The 17,462-nt window shown below is 42.8% G+C and overlaps 1 protein-coding gene across 2 annotated transcripts in view; it reads left to right on the top strand.

The window, feature by feature from the left end:
• CREB5 (cAMP responsive element binding protein 5) overlaps positions 1–17,462 on the top strand; it is a 379,499-nt gene that overhangs the window by 84,342 nt on the left and 277,695 nt on the right. For both annotated transcript variants that reach the window (XM_019726163.3, XM_088797678.1), the window contains exon 4: positions 344–465. In XM_019726163.3, the coding sequence (XP_019581722.2) occupies positions 344–465 (122 nt within the window). The remainder of the gene's footprint in view (positions 1–343; positions 466–17,462) is intronic.

The raw sequence follows: 17,462 nt of genomic DNA, 5'->3' as shown, positions 1-17,462 counted from the left end.
AAATCATTTTTTTCCCAGTTAGAAAAAAGTCCTTCCACATATTGCAGCATTATTCACATGATATGGACCCAGGCAAGTCAAGGGCGGGATCTCCCGAAGTTGTCCGGAGGGAGGTTTGGAAAGCCCTCACGTACTGCAGCCTACCACACATTGCATTGCGTTCCTCCTTCGGGGCTTACGGTTTTCCTTCCACATTCTTATTTTATTTAAAGGTCTGGAAGATTATGGATGGCCAGTCGGCATCTCAATTAAAGCGAGGGGAGGGGATGGGTGAATTTAGCACATGCTCACCACTGGCTTTTGAGGAAAAGATTCCATGTATGATCACTCGGTCTCTTCGCAGATCAGACTCCGACCCCAACGAGATTCCTGAAGAACTGCGAGGAAGTGGGGCTCTTCAATGAGCTGGACTGCTCCCTCGAGCACGAGTTCCGGAAGGCTCAGGAGGAGGAGAGCAGCAAGCGGGTAGGTTTGCTGGGACAGACACCTTAACAGGTGCCTCCTCTAACACCTGGTAGAAACTTCTGCGTGGAAATTGGTAGCAGATTGTGCTGATGTGGCCTGGCCCTTAAATAGTATTTGATCTATTTGCAAGTGTTTGTCTAATATATTTTTTTTAAAATGGATGGATCCCTGAGTGGGGTAGAATCCAAGGCTAGAAAAATCATGGGAAAAACCAATATCTGAAATAAGAAGGTCACGCAAAAATAAAATTTGAAAAATTACCTGATTCTTGGACCTGCGTTGAATAAAACTCACGGACTTTTTCTGTTCAAAACTAGTTGTTTTACTTTGCTAAGTGTTTAACAGGAAGCCTTACACGGTGGTGAGTACAGAAGACAAAGAGTCAAAGGACGACTGGTGAAAAGTCATAGCTGTAGGAGATGGGATTTCTCCGATTTGGGCCCAGATTGTAACTGTCTGATTGCCATAAGATCTCCACCAGGTTCACAGTTACTTCCTGGTCACATTATGGAACATCTGTTGCTGTTGAGACAAATAGGTTAACTCTAAGTGTGCATTATTTGTTCTTACAAATGTAGAAAATCCACTTTATGAATCCCTCCAGAATATATGCAGTTTTATTGTAATGTTGTGCTGGCATTTTCGAGTCACTTTACAAGATTAAGGAAAGGAAATGAGGTCATAAGTAAATGTGATAATGAAGCTTTTTAGCATTTTTTTCGTTGTTTTTATAGACCATTATTGAATGCCCGAAATGTACTAAACAACAAATTAGACACATTCCATGAACAGAGTCTTAAAATGTGAAAGTTGGTTGAAAGGAAGGACCAGCTAGGTTGTAATGGATTCTGAAGTTCCAGCTGTTCCCTTAGGAGAAGAAATTTTAAAAGGTTCTGATATTTCTCTAAGTGTTTCAAAACCTTTGAATCCTCCTCTACGTGAAATTTTAATAATCCTCCTCCACCAGGTTTTTTATATCACTCTCACATCACAATAGTCAGGGCTTTTATATTCAGTCTGTACTGCTTTAGGAAAAATCATGAAAGTAGGTGAAGGTGGCAAGAAGGTTATAAAATCTCAATCAACTCATTTTATTTGTTTATAATTAATTTGTTATTCGTACTTGAAACCCTCTTCCCCACCATCCCAGTGATATGAAGGGCCTTTCTTTAAAAATATAAAAATAATTAAATTTTATTTAGTCCTTATTTGCCAGATAGTGCTCTGAGCCCTTAAAGAAAAATGAACTCAATAAAAATAAAAGGCGCATGCACATTCTGTATTTCATGGCAATAGAAATAGATTTCTTAAAAAAAAAAAAAAGAGAAGAAAAGAAAAGAAACCATGAAAACAGTAAGGGAGAAGAATGAAAACCCAAAAAGTCTAGTAAATTTCCTCTATTGAGTAATACATTTCGCTCTCCTGGTATGCATGGCATATGCAAAAGCAGAAGGGATTAAGTTTATTCATTCCCTGTGACAGTCAAGGTTGGCTTCTTAGATTAAACTGAACTGCACGAAAGGTGTGTCCTTGGTTCCTGTTGTCTTCATGTGTGACAGAATGGTTTTAACTGAAGTGCATGCCTTTGATTTTCCTACCGACATTTACCAATGGCAGCGTGAAGAAGCCATGGTGGGGGTGTGGCTTTAGATGGTCTCCAGTACATAGTCCTGATCTCCTCTATGGTGTCCCGTGGGAGGAAATTCTTGCAGATGTGAATTCCAGGAAATAGTTTGCTTACCCCGAGGAACTGAAATATTTTCTCTTCATGGACATGAGAAGCACGTAACTGGTTCTGTTTCTCTTTTCTCTTTGACTGCTCGGTTAACATTGAGTCAAATTTACTGCTTAACTTCAAGAACCTTTTAGGACTCTGGGAGGAGGGTAGTGTACTTCTCCCCGATAGACTAGACTTTCAGTTCTAGTTTATATTTCCTCTGGTCCTGATTTTTAACTTAAGAAACGTTTTCATGCTATGTATATTTTTTGTGAGCTGCTTTTGATTCCTCGTGAGTTGAGAAAGAGTATAAATTATTAAACTTTAGAGAGGAAGATAATTAGGCAAGCAAAGTTGAAAAAGATGACCATGAGAGTTGTAGAAAAAAGTACTTTCTGTCTCTTAAGTAGTGCTCTTAGCCATGTGATGATTTCTTGATGGGGACACGGTGGGGAGACCCTGCAGCCATCTTTCCCTGTGGTTTTGGGGTGGGCTTCTCAGCAGACCACCATGCACTGGGAGCTAGACAGCATTAAGACTGTTGAGGTATCCTCTTCCCTTGCCTGGTTCAAACCAGATGGACCAAATCCAGCCTTGGGTGCCCATGGCTCCACAAGAGGGCATACTCTTGAGGACCAATTCACGTCGACTCATCCAGCGGGCAAAAGGGCTGTGTTGGTGGCTTCTGTTCTAGCATTTCTTTGGAAGCCACAGGCTCAGGAAATGAGTAGGAGATGCTCTCCAATCTGCCAGTATACTTTTACCCACCCTTTGGTCTATATTTCTCCAGCTATCAACATCCCTGGCACACTGCCAACCCCAGCTCCTACTTCGTTTATTTGTTCTCTGCTTAAAAAGTAGGAATACAGATCTTTATTCAATGCATACCTTATTATTACTGAGTGCTATCTTCTCCTGCTTCCCTTTTGTTCCACAGTCAGGTAATTGTTTCTTCTTAATTCTATGTCTCCAATTCTCTTCTGATTTCTTTACCTCGTTGTCTTTTAATAAAAGACTTGCATTAGTTTCCTCAGCAAGTTTTACTTAGGTGGGAGATGGGTTAATTTATCTGAAGAATTTGTTTCAAAGTGTTCTTGCTAGAACTTCCTAAGTACTTTATACAAAAATATTGGAAAGATTGGACTAGTCCATCCACCCACCTTTAAATTTCTTGCCGTAGTTTGCTTTGGAAAATTCGATTAAAGAGCAAATAGAGAATTGATCCTTGCTTACCCCCTATGACTGTCCATTGGGGAAGATTGTGTTGTACAGACTACCTCTAATCCTGACACCCTTTTCCAAAAGCATCCCAATATGTATATAGAATGAGAACAGGATAGAGGCAGGTTATGGGCACTGGAAAAAGCCCTAATATCCATAAATAGCAGACAACACATTCCACAATTGCCTCAGTTTTCCGTGTTAGTATAAGCTCATAGCCTCAAAACTCTTTAATAAGAGATTTTTGTTTTTCCACTTGGAAACACATCCATCACTAGCAGGCATCACTAATTTAAACTTGCCTATGGCTTAGAAATCAGGCTAGTCCATGTCCTAAAACAGATGAGAAACTTTTGTTCGTTATTTATTCATTCAAAAAAATATTTTCAAGTGCCCACCACATGCCAGGCGCTCTCCAAGGCATTGGTGAATATAGGTACTACTGACTAAAGCTGGTAAGAAAAAGAAAATAAAACAACGCTACCTTCCTATAACTTAGTTCTAGTGGGCAAGACAAATAAGAAGCAGGTAAAAATAAAAGCTATCACATGGCAGAAGGTGATGGGTGCTATGGAGAAAAATATAGCAAGGCAGGGTCACAGGTAATGCTGGGGGTGGTCAGGGAGGGCATGGCTGGTGAGTGGACATGCAGTAGAGACCTGAAGGAGAAGGCTTAGAATGGGTAACGTGTTGGGGAGAAGAGTGTTCCAAGTGGAGAGAGCAAGAAGTACAAAGCCCTGAGGCTAGCGGATGCTCAGTGGGTTGGAGGAATTGCAAAGAGGCCAGTTTGGCTGGAGGGAGAGTATGTAATAATCATAAAGAGTGGGCGTGGGAGGGCAGATCCGGGAAGGCCTAAAGACTTTGGCTTTTGCTCTGAGTGAGATGGGGAACCATACGACAGTTTTGAGCAGAGGAGTGATAGGATCTGACTTGTATGTGAGAAATATCATTTTGGCTGCGGAGTTGAAAGTAGGCTGTTGGAGGGCGTCAGCAGAAAAAGACCAGTTAGGCGAGTGTTGGCAGAATTTGGATTAAAGATGTTGGCATATTGGTCAAGGTGGATGTGAAGGGGGTGGTGTATTCTGAAGATGGAATGTATAGGATTAGCTGATGGATTAGATCCGGGGAGTAGTAGAAAGAGTGAAATCAAGGATGGACCAGGTTTTTGGCTGAAGTCACTGGAAGGATGGAGTTGCCTGTGGGAGAAGCAGGTTTAAGGGGAAAATCGAGGGGGTTGTTTTTAGACTTGTTAAGTGGAGATATTGAATAGGCAGATGGATATCTAGGTCTGTAGTTCAGGAGATGGCGACCTGTCTGGAGATGTAAATTTGGGAGTCACTGGTAGATAGATAATATTTTAAATAAAGGAGACTCAATGGGATCACCTGGGCCAGGAATGAAAAGAGCTGAGACTTGGCAGAGTCCTTCAGAATCCTCCAAGACAGAGTATTCAACTCTCCTCAGTGGCCAGAGATGACACAGAAGACCATGAGGTGTGAAAACTCAACTCAGTATGGGAACCCTAGCAGTAATGCTGGATGGACTCCTCTAACTGGCAATTGGCCTGCTGATTTTGTGTTCCATATTCGAGGGGAAAACAAACAAACAAAACAGATTTAAAGAAAAAGAAAACAAAGAAAGAGGAGGGTAAATTGACCTTTTACCTTTGATTTCTTAAAAAATAAAATCAAATAATGCACAACTAGGCAGCCAGAGAAAGCTTCCTCATCTGATAGCAGTTGTGTACAAATGTGTGTGTGTGTGTGTGTGTGTGTGTGTGTGTGTGTAAGAAAGGAAGGGAGTTGAAAGGACTAGAAATTAACTCCTTTGTCTTGCTGAGAGAAATATAACATTACAGCCTAACGTGGCGAAGGGACCTGAAGATGAAAAGTGCGGTGTGTAAGTGCTAAGTGTTGTTATTCTCCCATAGGACCTAAATCTGACTCATTATGCTGATGTAGCAATAGCAAATTAGGACATTTCCATGCTTTAGAATTCCTACCCAAATGATGAAAAGTGCAGCCTATTCCCCGAGGGTGTTGACTGTTTAACACATGGGAACAAGGGACAAGCTACAATCTTAAGATCTTGGATCCCAGCTCAACAGGAGTCGTAGAACAGGGCATGGCCAGGTCAGCCTCAGCTCAGAAAAGCAGGCTGCTCAATCTGATTAAATTCTGTACCTGGAAATCATGTTACCCGACACCACCAGTTATTTGGGGAGAGAGGGCGCAGAGACGGAGGTGCTCTGCTTTGCTTTCATACATAGTCTTGCTCTATCAGCCGCTAGCTGGCTCCACTGCTCTCTGGGGAAGGTATGAGGTGCTGGATAGAACAGAAAAGATACGGAATTGACGAGCTTGCAACAGCTGTATGTTTCCGGTTATGTTAACATGTTGCTTCTATGATATTTGTGTAAAACAATCCCTCTCTTCCCCAGAAGTCTGGAGAAAAATAATATTCTGAAACCTAAACTTGGTTTTACCCAGGTTTTGAAAATGTCACCATGTTTGCTAAATCCTAGTAGATGAGACTGTTTTTGATCTTTTCAGGTTTCTTTTTTGTTGTTTTTATCAACAGAAACAACTATTGGCTATGTTATAAGAGACAACCTATTTCTGCCCCCCTGCCAATGACTGGAAATCCTAACCCTTATATTATAAGGATTCTTTTTGTCCCCCCATTTCAGTACACTACAAATGTAAAGCACTTTCAGCTTTCTCCTTTTAGGTTTAAGTTATGCCCTCAGCTTAGGAGCAATTTGACCTTGACTTGGTTTTTGCATCCCATTCAGGGGAACGACTAAACCAGTGGATAAACTAGAATCTATTTCATGTGTTTCAGTTCCCTGGGATTTAAGATTAATGAATACAATCTTAACCGAGATCAGTAAGAGTTAGTATCCATTTCCACACATGTCAATGAATCATGATGTGATCTGAGGCTCTAGGTCTTTTCTTTTCTTTTTTTTTTTTTTTTGGTGGAAAGTCAGGGTATCCTCAAAGCAGCAAAATGCATTGTCTATTGCCTTGCAAAGAGTGAGGACTGCTATCAAGTATGTTTGACATGGATGATGAGGGAAGGCTGTGAGGTGGACCGACCGAGAGGGGTTCCAGGCCTTTGTTCATCTCCTCTTTTGGACATTTGTATATCTGGGTAATTTGGACCTAAATGGATGAGTCCGCTGAACCTAATATTCACACAAAAGAAAACATGTCTTACCTCTTAAGGCTAAGGACTTAATTTCTAATGCTAAATCATTTGGCAGTTCATGGCTCTGCCTTCAGCCAGTGTTACAATCCAAATTAAAACAGGGTGTTGGTGGTGGCAGTAACTACAGATGGATACCTCTTAGCCTGTGAGTGGCAGTTTTTATTGTTCTCTGAGTTCAGTATTAAGCATTTAAGGTTTTTTGTCCTAAGTTTTATTTATATTTGCTATCACATGACATTTGTTCTGGCAAGGTGGAAGTCTCTCTGCCTGAGGTCTTTCTGAGAACCAGCGACAAGGCTCTCAGAGACTAAAGTTTGAATTAGAAAGGTTTTTCATTCATTCCGGGCTGTGATTGGTGTTCTCATAATAGGTACTGACGTTTCATTTCCACTTGAAGCTATGGAGGAAGAAGAGATTGGGAGGATTTAACTCTGCTTACCATGTAACATGAAGATGGCTAGGGGAAACTGGCCATTGATTTGGGGAACCTCTATTTGCGTTGGAAATATTGCAGAATAAAATTGTATTTCCTGTTCTGTTGTGACTGGGGATGGTAATGATCAAAGTACATATCTATTCATGGAACATATTCAGGGCCACATAGGACATTTTGAACATGTTATTAATTATCATTTGACTTTCGTTCCTTTAGTTAACAGGGAATAATTATAGGTGGTTATTCCTCCCTCCTTTGTCCCATTCACAAAATCCAGTCAACTTTCCTAGGAAAGGGTCCTCATATCTTCCCTGTATTTTCCATTTCTATCACCTCAAGTCCAGGCCATCTTCACTTCCTACTGGTTTTTGTTGCTCATCTCAAGGAAGGTGTTTCGCCTCCAGCCTAATTTTAAAGAAATACTTCGCATTAAGCATTATCATAAAATCGAATGTATGTTTAAAAGAAAACAAACTGAAATGTTTAAAAGTTAAAACAACAACAACAACAATGCTTGAAGCTGTTGGCCTGTCACTTCTCGTAGAAAGTTCCTCCAAATAGTGTCGTTGTTAAAAGGTAGAGGAGTTGGGATGGGATGTCATATGTCTGCAGGAAGTTCATTGGAAGCTGTTAAACATACCCTTGATTCTACAACATTCTATGCATGGAATGCATTTAAAAGGACCCAAGCAGGGATGGGGGCGGGGCACTAAAAAAATGACAAAGACAAGAAACCGAAAACACAGCGGAGCCCTAAGTTTCCCAGCCACTATAGTCAACACAGACTCGGGCTGTGGGGACCTGTTGTTGGGCCTGACTTCCCACCAGGCAGCCTTCCTGTAGTTGAAAATTAGCCCAATTGAATTATTTGGCTGGGAGGATCCTCACTAAAACAATTCCGAAGCTCAGCTTTAAGGGCCGAGGAAAGGGCAGCTTTTCCCAGCTGGAGGCTTTCTCATCAGGGTAATTTTTCTGTTCCAGGTTGAGTTAGGTTTTCAGTTTGTTAAAATCACTCCTTACCTGTCCGGAAGCAAGCCAGGCTGGGATTTCAAGGTATTAACCCAAATGGAATCACAACAGCAAACGGACACTCTCCTCTGAAGGGATCAATGTCCAGCTGTGAGTAATTCAGGACTTGCAACGTGCCAGACGAGCAGAGAGAGGCGGGTGTGTGTACCTGGATGCAGGAGGCCTAGGCATCTGCAGAGGAAGCTCTGCTGTCCTCTGTGAGGCACTGCATTCATGTTTCCAAAGACAAGCAGGAAAACAGATCTGTTTTCTGGTCTGGATTCAAACAAAATGACTAAAAGATGAAGCTTCTGTTCCAGGCAGAAAACAGCCCTCCCATTTGGAAAATTGGACCAAATGTTAGACGACGCAGTGGGCATCTGCGGCTAAGAATCACTTACCTGGGCCCCTCACAGAGATGTGAGAAAAAAAAAAATTGACGTTGTAAAAAGGGAAAAGGAAAATAATATAATAGTTGCAAGAGTCTCTGCCTCCATCATCTCATAAATCCAGGTGAACATTAAGTACAGTTAAGAGCAGGTATGGGAGTGATTTGCTCTGGGAACCCTACTTTAGCATTTGTGTGCTGTTAAGTTATTTCCATATTGATAAGGCTGAGGCCAGGCACTGGGATTCCACACATTCCTCCTGTCCATATTTCCAGCACGTTGGCTGTCAACTCAAACTTGTGATGCTATTACTGATTTTAGCATCAGAACCCGAGAGGGACATTTCCCTTATGCTTTAACCCAACTGCTACCAGCGCCCAAAGGCCTAGGAACGTTTATGAAATGGTAGATTCCTGTATGCCCTCCCTACAAATTACTGGTACCACATTCTTACGCTTTGGGGCACTAGCTGTTCAGCTGGTTGGAATCTCCATTCCACACACAGTGTCACCTGCTTGTTCCTTATTTTTTGTCTGGGATGGTCTTCGCGTCCCAGGTCCAATGGGAGGTCTACTGGCTGCAGTCTTCTCCAGAACACTGCTGGGTTTCCCTTTGTTCTTTGCTTTTTGAGATATTAAAGACTTTTTTTAGCCTGTTTGAACGTGTGACTCTTCTTGTGTGACGAGGCCGGTTCTCTCATTTGTCTTTAGTGCGATATGGAATGCCAAAAGGGCTTTACTCTTAGCACCGCCTCTAAGCACACATTTTCTAAGAAAACTCACTAGTGTTGGCCAAATCAGACTGTTGTGTATGTAGATGATATTTTGACATCTGACCTAAAGGTGAATGTGAGCAGCTGTTTTATCAGACAGTTTGGGACTTAGAAGGAGGGGTCGTCCCACCTGCAAGCTCTCCCGTCATTGTCTGGCATTACTGGGGGCTTCCCCAGTCTGCTCAGTGAGGTGAGGTGAACCCTACATTTTGGATTTAGTGTGGCTGCAACGACAGGCGTCCCTGGGATCGGAGTTACGTGCAGACTACACCATCTGTTATATGAAAACTTTGAAAGTTGATCACAGTGCTGACCGAATCCTGCCTAAGTTGGTGCCGGGTGCGGCCTTTTTCTGTGGCTTGATGTTTGGGTGGGGGCTTCTTTGGGCTCTGCAAGCAGTCATGTCCCCATAGAAGAAAAGCAGTCGTGCTTTGGGTGGATGTCGGGTTGATTGACTACAGATGATGCAGCGCTGGGCATTTTGACTAACAGCCGCTCTGAAAGAAGCCGGCCCCTTCCTGGCTTCTCCCAGGATGATTTGTTATGCACACAGCTCAGGAACTTTCCCAGAGCATTTATAACATGGGGCTATTGCTGGATTTGTTGGCACGGTTGGCCCAGGCATTGCTCTCCTTTCCAGGGTGAGCCTGGAATCTGCAGAGCTCTAGAATGTGGAGTGCATGTCAGCCCCACCCTTCTAAGCCCCACTTGGTTGGTCCCCAAGTGGCTGGAAGGGAAAACGACAGTCCAGAGTTCTGGCAGCCCTCTGTGCGGGGGGGACGTGCCAAAGCGTGATACACGCTGCGATGTCTCTGTGCTGCTGGGCCACCTGAAAATGGCCTCCGGACACTTCCGGTGCCGTTGGCAACAACCCAGAAAGGGACTTGGAGAAGTAGTGCGGGGTGTTGTCTGAATTCAGGACGAGAGCAAGATATCCAGGCTCCATTCCACCACTCTTTAAATGTCACATATGACTTCATTTTCTCACCGGGAAACTGGGCCTTTTCACAGCCTTGGAGTTACAAACACACATAGTTCAAATGTATTGCAATCTGGAAAATAGAAAGTAAAGTTAATTCCTAGGTGGATAGTGTTAGACTCCCCTATCACTCCAGCATCTCGCCTCGGGTGTTCTTTCTGATGTTGATGAAAAGAATTGTCCAAAAAAGGGGTCCTGGGAACAGAGACAGTAACGCAGTGGTGACATTGCTGCCTGAAAGAGTGTCTTTGCCCGGCACAGCAGGACGGGGGGAATGGTCCTTGTTCAAGCTCTCTTCTAGATTTTCCTTTATTTGTGTCATAATAATGCACACGTACATGAGAACATGTTTTAGGCAAAGAGGGCAATCCGGGCCATGTGGATAATTCCTCATTATTCTGACTATTACTTGGAATTGCCTACAATGACCTATTCAACACCAGCTGGAACAGACATTTGATGTCCATGTACAGCCACCTGCTGCCCTGTGATTGTAAAGATGGCACAACTGATTTGCCCCCCAGCTGGATGTGAGCTTACAGTTGACTTACCACTAGTGGTGATAGATTTGCATAGATCCAGACACACATGGCCTCTCATGAACCCCCTTGCGACCAGAGGCACATATTGCCAGACAGCTGGCCAGGGCCAGGGGTGCAGTCTCTGATCACCACAGGAGAGAGGAGCTGCTTTCACCTCATTAGTGCTCTTCTTCTAATTGACTGCAACAGTCACAGACTATAGCTACCCGTGCTGCACTCCTAACACAGGGGGCTGGTTTATTTTATAGGAAAAACAATCTGTGAACAACACTGATGGAATAGTCCAAGCACAATTTTCCCTTAAGAGATTTTTACATTTTGTCCTTCCTACAGTCGATCGCCTTTTGACAAAATCTCACCCAGCCACAGCCAACCTGCCTAAATCATGTAACAACAGCGGTGGCTTGTTATTGGAAAAGACTATTGAGATCTTGTACTTGTGCTTTGGTCAAATGGCTGTGTAGAGAAATGCCTGAGAAGCTGCCCTAGGACAGGGGACGTGCCTGTCTCTGATCTGCACCTGTGGGCTGGTGTATGAAGGGAGAGTATCCGTGGAGCTTTGTGTGTATCCAAGGAATGGCTTGGAAGGAAGTTAGCCACTAAAATACTTTGCTTGGATGCTTTGTGGGATTTCTTCAGCTCATCCTCCTGGACTTACTGGCTTTTTAACACACAGTAAATACCTCTCCAACAGAGCCATGTCCCGTGAGTATGAAATGGTTGAGTCGGTGCAGTTTTCAGACATCCGTGTATGATATTACTGTGCTCACACCCTTGTACCGAGTTCTTTCTCCTTCGTTTCGAAGTTGTGGCACTTACTTCCTCATTCCCTGCCTAGGATGTTTGTGAAACCCCTTTCTTTCAAGTTTGCCACTGAGACCATTTGACATATTAGCCAGCTGGAGAATGTAGGCTGGACAAAGACGACTAATATTTGCAGTCGCCTTTCCCCTCCACAGAGAAGAAGAAAGAGACCACGTCTGATTTTTAAAGTGGTCCCCCTTGTCTACACCCCCTGGCAGAGGTAACCTGTTCCCAGTGCCAAATGCCTTTCCCAACAGCTGTTTGGTGATTCTGTGTCACTGGGCTCATTGTAAAATCAGGCATATCCTTTTAATTACCTGTTCATATTTCAGCAATGCCGAGCTCTGTGGCACAGAGAGAGGGGATAAACCTTCATTGTAATGGATTTTTAGTAAGACTATCTCTGAGATAAGAGTCCTAAATCTTGGCAGTCTCTTTAGAGCACACACTGTGTGATTGCACACAAATTCCTGGCTCCCCAGAGCCGTGTTGGAAGTAGAGTGCACTGCACCAAGCTGGGTAATCAGATACTGCAGATACATTTGAGAGAAGGTGCACTTTTGCTTTATTTATGAAGATAGACATGCTGGTAGAGGGCTTAATCACAGCTGATAAATCATTTTAAGAAAGCCTATTAGAACCATATGCTGATTTTTTTGCATTAATATAGTGTGTCTGTTTCCAGTCTAATACGACAGGGTTTTCTCTCGTGCTCTCTCTCTCCAGTGTGGACTATTTATCTGTTTAAGTGGTATCACTTGTGTGGGAGCATTTATCTCTTTAAGAGGTCCCATTAATAAAAGACCGTGAAAGGAAAGAGGGAAGGAAAACTGAGTGAAGGCGCCCGTTGCTCAGTGCCTGTGTGTGTGCGTGTGCATGTGTGTATGTCTATGGTGTGACAAAGGAAAGAGTCAAAAACTCTGAGAAATGGTAACATCTCAATTAGCATTTCGGAAGAGCATGGAGTGATCTTCACTGGGCATAAGGTAGTCATTTCAGCCCAGGTGGTTATAATACTGTCGTAAAAGATATCTGAATATCGAGGTGTGTGTGTGTGTCTGTGTGTGTGTGTGTGTGTGTGTGTCTGTGTGTGTGTGTGTGTGTGTGTCTGTGTGTCTGTGTGCACTGACAATGTGGTTACCTCACTTCTCCCCAAGCTAGCAGAGGTCTGCCCCAGGAACAGGTCCCAAGGCTCTTTAATGAGAGCCATATTGGGGCTCCAGCTCTGAGCCAAGTTCTGTTTATCACTAATTGCAGGGGTGCCTCGCAGATCTTTTCTATTATTTCCTGATTATACCCTTGCTCTTTTTATTATCTTGCCAAAATTCAAACAGTAATAATTGCATGATTTATTGTTTATTTATAACCCCTTCTACGCTATATTGAGTAGATTTTTTAAACAGCAATAGCTTTTACTAAATGACTGGATTTTCTTTTACCTTCCACAGAGAAGTCATATATTTGTGAATCTCACTCATGTCTTTAAGACTTACTGGCTTTATATCAAACAATAAATGTCACTCCAACAGAACTATGCCCCGGGAGTATGAAACGGTTGCCTGGGTGCAGTTTTCATACACCCATATTCTTTAGACTGCTTTCATGGTCTTCCTTTTTCAGAGTCCTGTGTTTCTGGCCGTATAAATAAGGGGTGGTAAGGGGGGTTTGGGTGCACACAGAGAGCTTGTGTGCCAGGAAAGGATATTAATTTATCCTTTAGGATTACATCCAGGTTGGATTATATGCCTGCTAAATTTCCTTCCAACTCACAGTTTTCAAAGCAGAGATAAGTGAAAAGCCCATTTTGTACAAATTTCTACACGGGGGGGGGGGGGGAATATGACAACAAATTATTAGAAATTAAGATTATAAACTAGTAATAATAAAATTCATTACTGCTCATCGAGTTCCCACTATTTGCCAGGCACAGTGCTAGAAGTTTTGTTTGTGTTATTCCCTGACCATCACAACAATTCTGTGTGATAGATGTTTTACCCTCATTTTACATAATAAGGAGTTAAAGCTTAAGAGTTTAAATAATTGGCTGACAGCCACACAGCGAGGAAGGTACAGGTTCAGAGTGTGTATGACTGCCTGCTGGAAAATTCATGTGCTTCTCACTACTTCACATTGCCTCTTCCTATCTTTATTTCCTTATGGTACATGTATGTTTTAATATACATGCTAAGTTACTTAAAAAAACATGTTGCGTCAGTGGACACTTTGCAAAACATCAAGCTGAGCTCGACTTCCACAAATACATGAAAAAGTCTTGAATGCACCCACCATATCCTTGGCTTTAAAAATTCTTCTCCGGGCTTCTACGGGACTCCAAATCTCAGCTCTAGATTCTTCCGTGTTCTATAGCTGTGACTGCAGACAGCCTGGCTGCCCCCCATACCTCAGGAAAAAAGGCCACTTGTTCTCCATCCTGCATTTTTCAATGTCATCAAAGGCACACAGTTCCCCATGACTGTTCTACTCAACAAAAGGCATAATTCCAGTTAGAAACCAGGCATGGGACTATCCTCTCATTTCTGGCATTTTGTGAGCAATGTCCTCTTGCTATGGGACATTTCCTTCCATGCCTTGTCCTAGTGACTACTGCTTTCCTGGAGTAAAATGAACATTTGCTGACTGGAGATATATTTGGAACTTACATTAGATTCTGCTAGAGTACTATGTGCCTGAATGACTACCTCAGAGGACAGCACACCTACGTCTCTTAGGGCATTGCCCTGGGACTCGGGATTGCTACACCATTATTTTTGGGTGGCATAGGAGTTTTTGGCGGGAGCATAAAAAGTAATTGTTAGTGTCACTTGTGGTCAGCATTCGATATTTCAGTGTTGGATTTTAAAGGAAAACTTTGCTGTGTGCCTTCCCTCCAATTTCCACCACTGGAAATGTTTCTATTGTGTCCTCTCAATTCAGTCGAAGGAACTTCTATTGGGAGCTTAACACATCCCAGGTGCTGTGCTAGGTGGGCCAGGTGCCAAAGCTACAATGTAGGGGGAGAGCAGCTAGTTTTCAGGTATGGGGGAAAGTTTGGTTTTCTTGATGGGTCCTAAGCTTCTGTGGGATTGTGGGTACAGTAGAAATAGCAATGGTGGTGGCTCCTCCATTTAGATGCATATTCTTCATGATCTGCCACCAACTTAATTTACCAGTTTTCTCTTTGTGTTGTTTTCTCTCCTGTGTCTTTTTCTTGTGTCTTTGTGTCTCTCTTGTGTCTGGTGTCTTGTGTCAGGAAAACGGAATAAGACTCTCTTCTCGAAACTTACCAGTGGCCGCCCCAGCTCATTGTTCTTACCTATGTAGTTATCTCCACCTGGAAGTGTTCCCCTTCCTCTCGTCTTTGACCTAATCTAACCCATTCGTGAAAGCCTGTGTCAAATGCCACCTCCATGAAGTCTTCTCTGATTCCCTCTCACCTGATGCAACCTCGGCCTCCCCTGAAATTCCACAATACTTTCCAAGCACTTCTTGTGGCTGTTCTAACTGCTTTCCTTGTGTTCTGGTATTATCCTGTTTCTCCCCCACCCTCACTCCCCTGGACTGTGGCCCATGTTATGATAGGGCTCTGCCTGCCCCATTCTGTCACTCCCAGCTCCGTCAGCTTACACATAGAAGAAGCTCCATGATGAATTATTGGAATGGGTGAGTAAATGAATGTGGATGAGTGAATAAATCTCCTTATACAACATGATTACCTTGGATTACCTGAGGTGAGGAGAACTAAAAGAGCCTTCCGCCTCTGAGGAGAGAGATGTCTCTGAAAGGGTTTTAGTCCATTTTCTTTTCATCAGATTTGCTAACTCATGAAGGACCTAGGATGACTGAGGATGAAAAGTACCTAATAACATAGTTATTAGTTAATAGCCATACTGTGTAGAGAAGCTTGAATTGAAAGCAAGAAAGCTTTGAATTAGAAATTCATCTCTTCATTTGACAAAGTTGTCAAATATGTGTCAATTATTGGGGTATCACAAGGTCGGTCAATAGGATGTCACTCAAAATGCCAACACTTATAACAAAGTGTGACTAGTTTTTTGTGCCATAATAGCATAATAGGGCTAATCTAAGGATAGCCTAACCCTCCATCCAGTTGTGTGTGTGTGTGTGTGTGTGTGTGTGTGTGTGTGTGTGGTGGAGAGGGTGATAGATATCAGTGGTAGGTCTTGGTTAAGTAACCTAACATTATAAGCCTCGGTCTTCTCATCTGTAAAATGGTGAGAAGAATTACTTATCTCATAGGATGATGTTGATAAATGAAACCTCTTCTGTAAAGCACAGCAGAGCATATGCAGTAGTGCTTGATAATTCTTGTTCTCTTTTTTCTTCACTGTGCATATACCCAAGGGCCAGAGGCTGCTGAGACATTAGCACCAAATCTGGGATGGGAAAATAAGCAAATATTCTATGCCCATGATTTTTCCAGGATGGTAGGTGGTAGTTGTGACTCAGAAACCCCTTTTATCACTGCAGTGGGCCAAGAGACTAAAACCTTCCAAAAGGCTTTAGTCAGAACTCAGAGGCGGTTTTAGTGTCTGTGATCCATACCCAGCAGGAGATAGTCTTTCTGTTGTTACAGGTGATTCTTATATAAATCAAAAGTCTCAGGGCTTCCCCAACATTTCCTTTCATAACCCAGGTAATGCAGTATACTCACTGTTTATTTTTAGGCAGATTTGGCAGATGTTGGCTAGGCCGACTTCCAGGTCAAAAAAAAAAATATTTAAGGATGATTTCTTCAGAGCAATATAAGAGAAGTTCCTGTGGGACAGACAAAAATTAAACCGTAACAGTTTTAGAACACACTCACCTATGCCTTAGTCACTTATCTACAAGACTGTTTATCCCGCCAATACCAACTTACACAGCCATATTTGGCAGTTAAGTAACTTCCTGGAAAGATATGCTTCTTTCAGTGTCTGAAAGTTCAGGATTACCAGAGTTTTAGTTACTACTGAACATTGTTGGGAAAGAAACAAACTTTCTCTTCGGGAAGATCCACCATCAAGGCTGAGCTCATGGTTTGGGCAAGCTTGGCCTGATTGAAGAACACAGTCTGTACAGCCACGTGGTCTGGCCATGCTGGAAGTTTCAAGTCCAGCTGTGCACAACAGAGGTATTGCCTGCCTGCCAGTCCTAGTCTTTCTGGGGGAGGGGTCCAGGAGAAAATATTGGTTCATGCACAGGTCCAACAAGTTTTGATCACTGTCCCTTAACCATTCAGTTCATTCATTCTTGTTTTCTTTTTTGTTGCAAAAGTTATAGACCCAGTGATGTCCTCCATTTAGGTACTTGTGTCTCATCCATACCTTATTTCACCTGTGACAGAGGGCGTTGAACTTCTGGACGTGTACTCTGCACCCCCTTACCGAGAATGGGAAAATGGTGAAATATTAAATCAGTGATGGTGGTAGAATCTTGACTTTTCCACTTAGTATCCCAGGAAAGCAACTTGTTAGAGAATCAGAGCTGAGCTATGACATACATCTTGGCCCTTTTGTGACAATCTGTTGAGTTGCAGTAGAGCATGTCTGAATGGGCTTTTCCATTTTCCAAGGGCTAGTTTGGGACCATCACAATCATAATTACTGTCATTCCTTCCTAAGTAAGAGCTGAAAGACCAACTTTTGCTACAGTAAGAACTTGTCCTCCTGTTTTTCCTTTCGCTGTTGGAACCAAATATCCGAAGGTCAGTTCCACATAAGTACTTCCATTTTAGTATTTACCAAAATGCCTTCCTGAGAAACATGCTGCATCAAACTCACGAGCATTACCAACATTACCCAGGGACTCACTAAAAATACAAATTCTGGGGCCCCACCTTACACCAATTTGCTAAGTCTAGTTATGGCAAGTTCCAAAGTGGTGGAGATGCTGCTGGTCTTGGGGCCACGCTTTGAA

This window comes from Rhinolophus sinicus, chromosome 4 (genome assembly GCF_057876585.1).
Source record: "Rhinolophus sinicus isolate RSI-liver-muscle chromosome 4, RSI-T2T, whole genome shotgun sequence".
NCBI lineage: Eukaryota > Metazoa > Chordata > Mammalia > Chiroptera > Rhinolophidae > Rhinolophus > Rhinolophus sinicus.
This window is presented reverse-complemented; position numbering and strand designations above follow the sequence as displayed.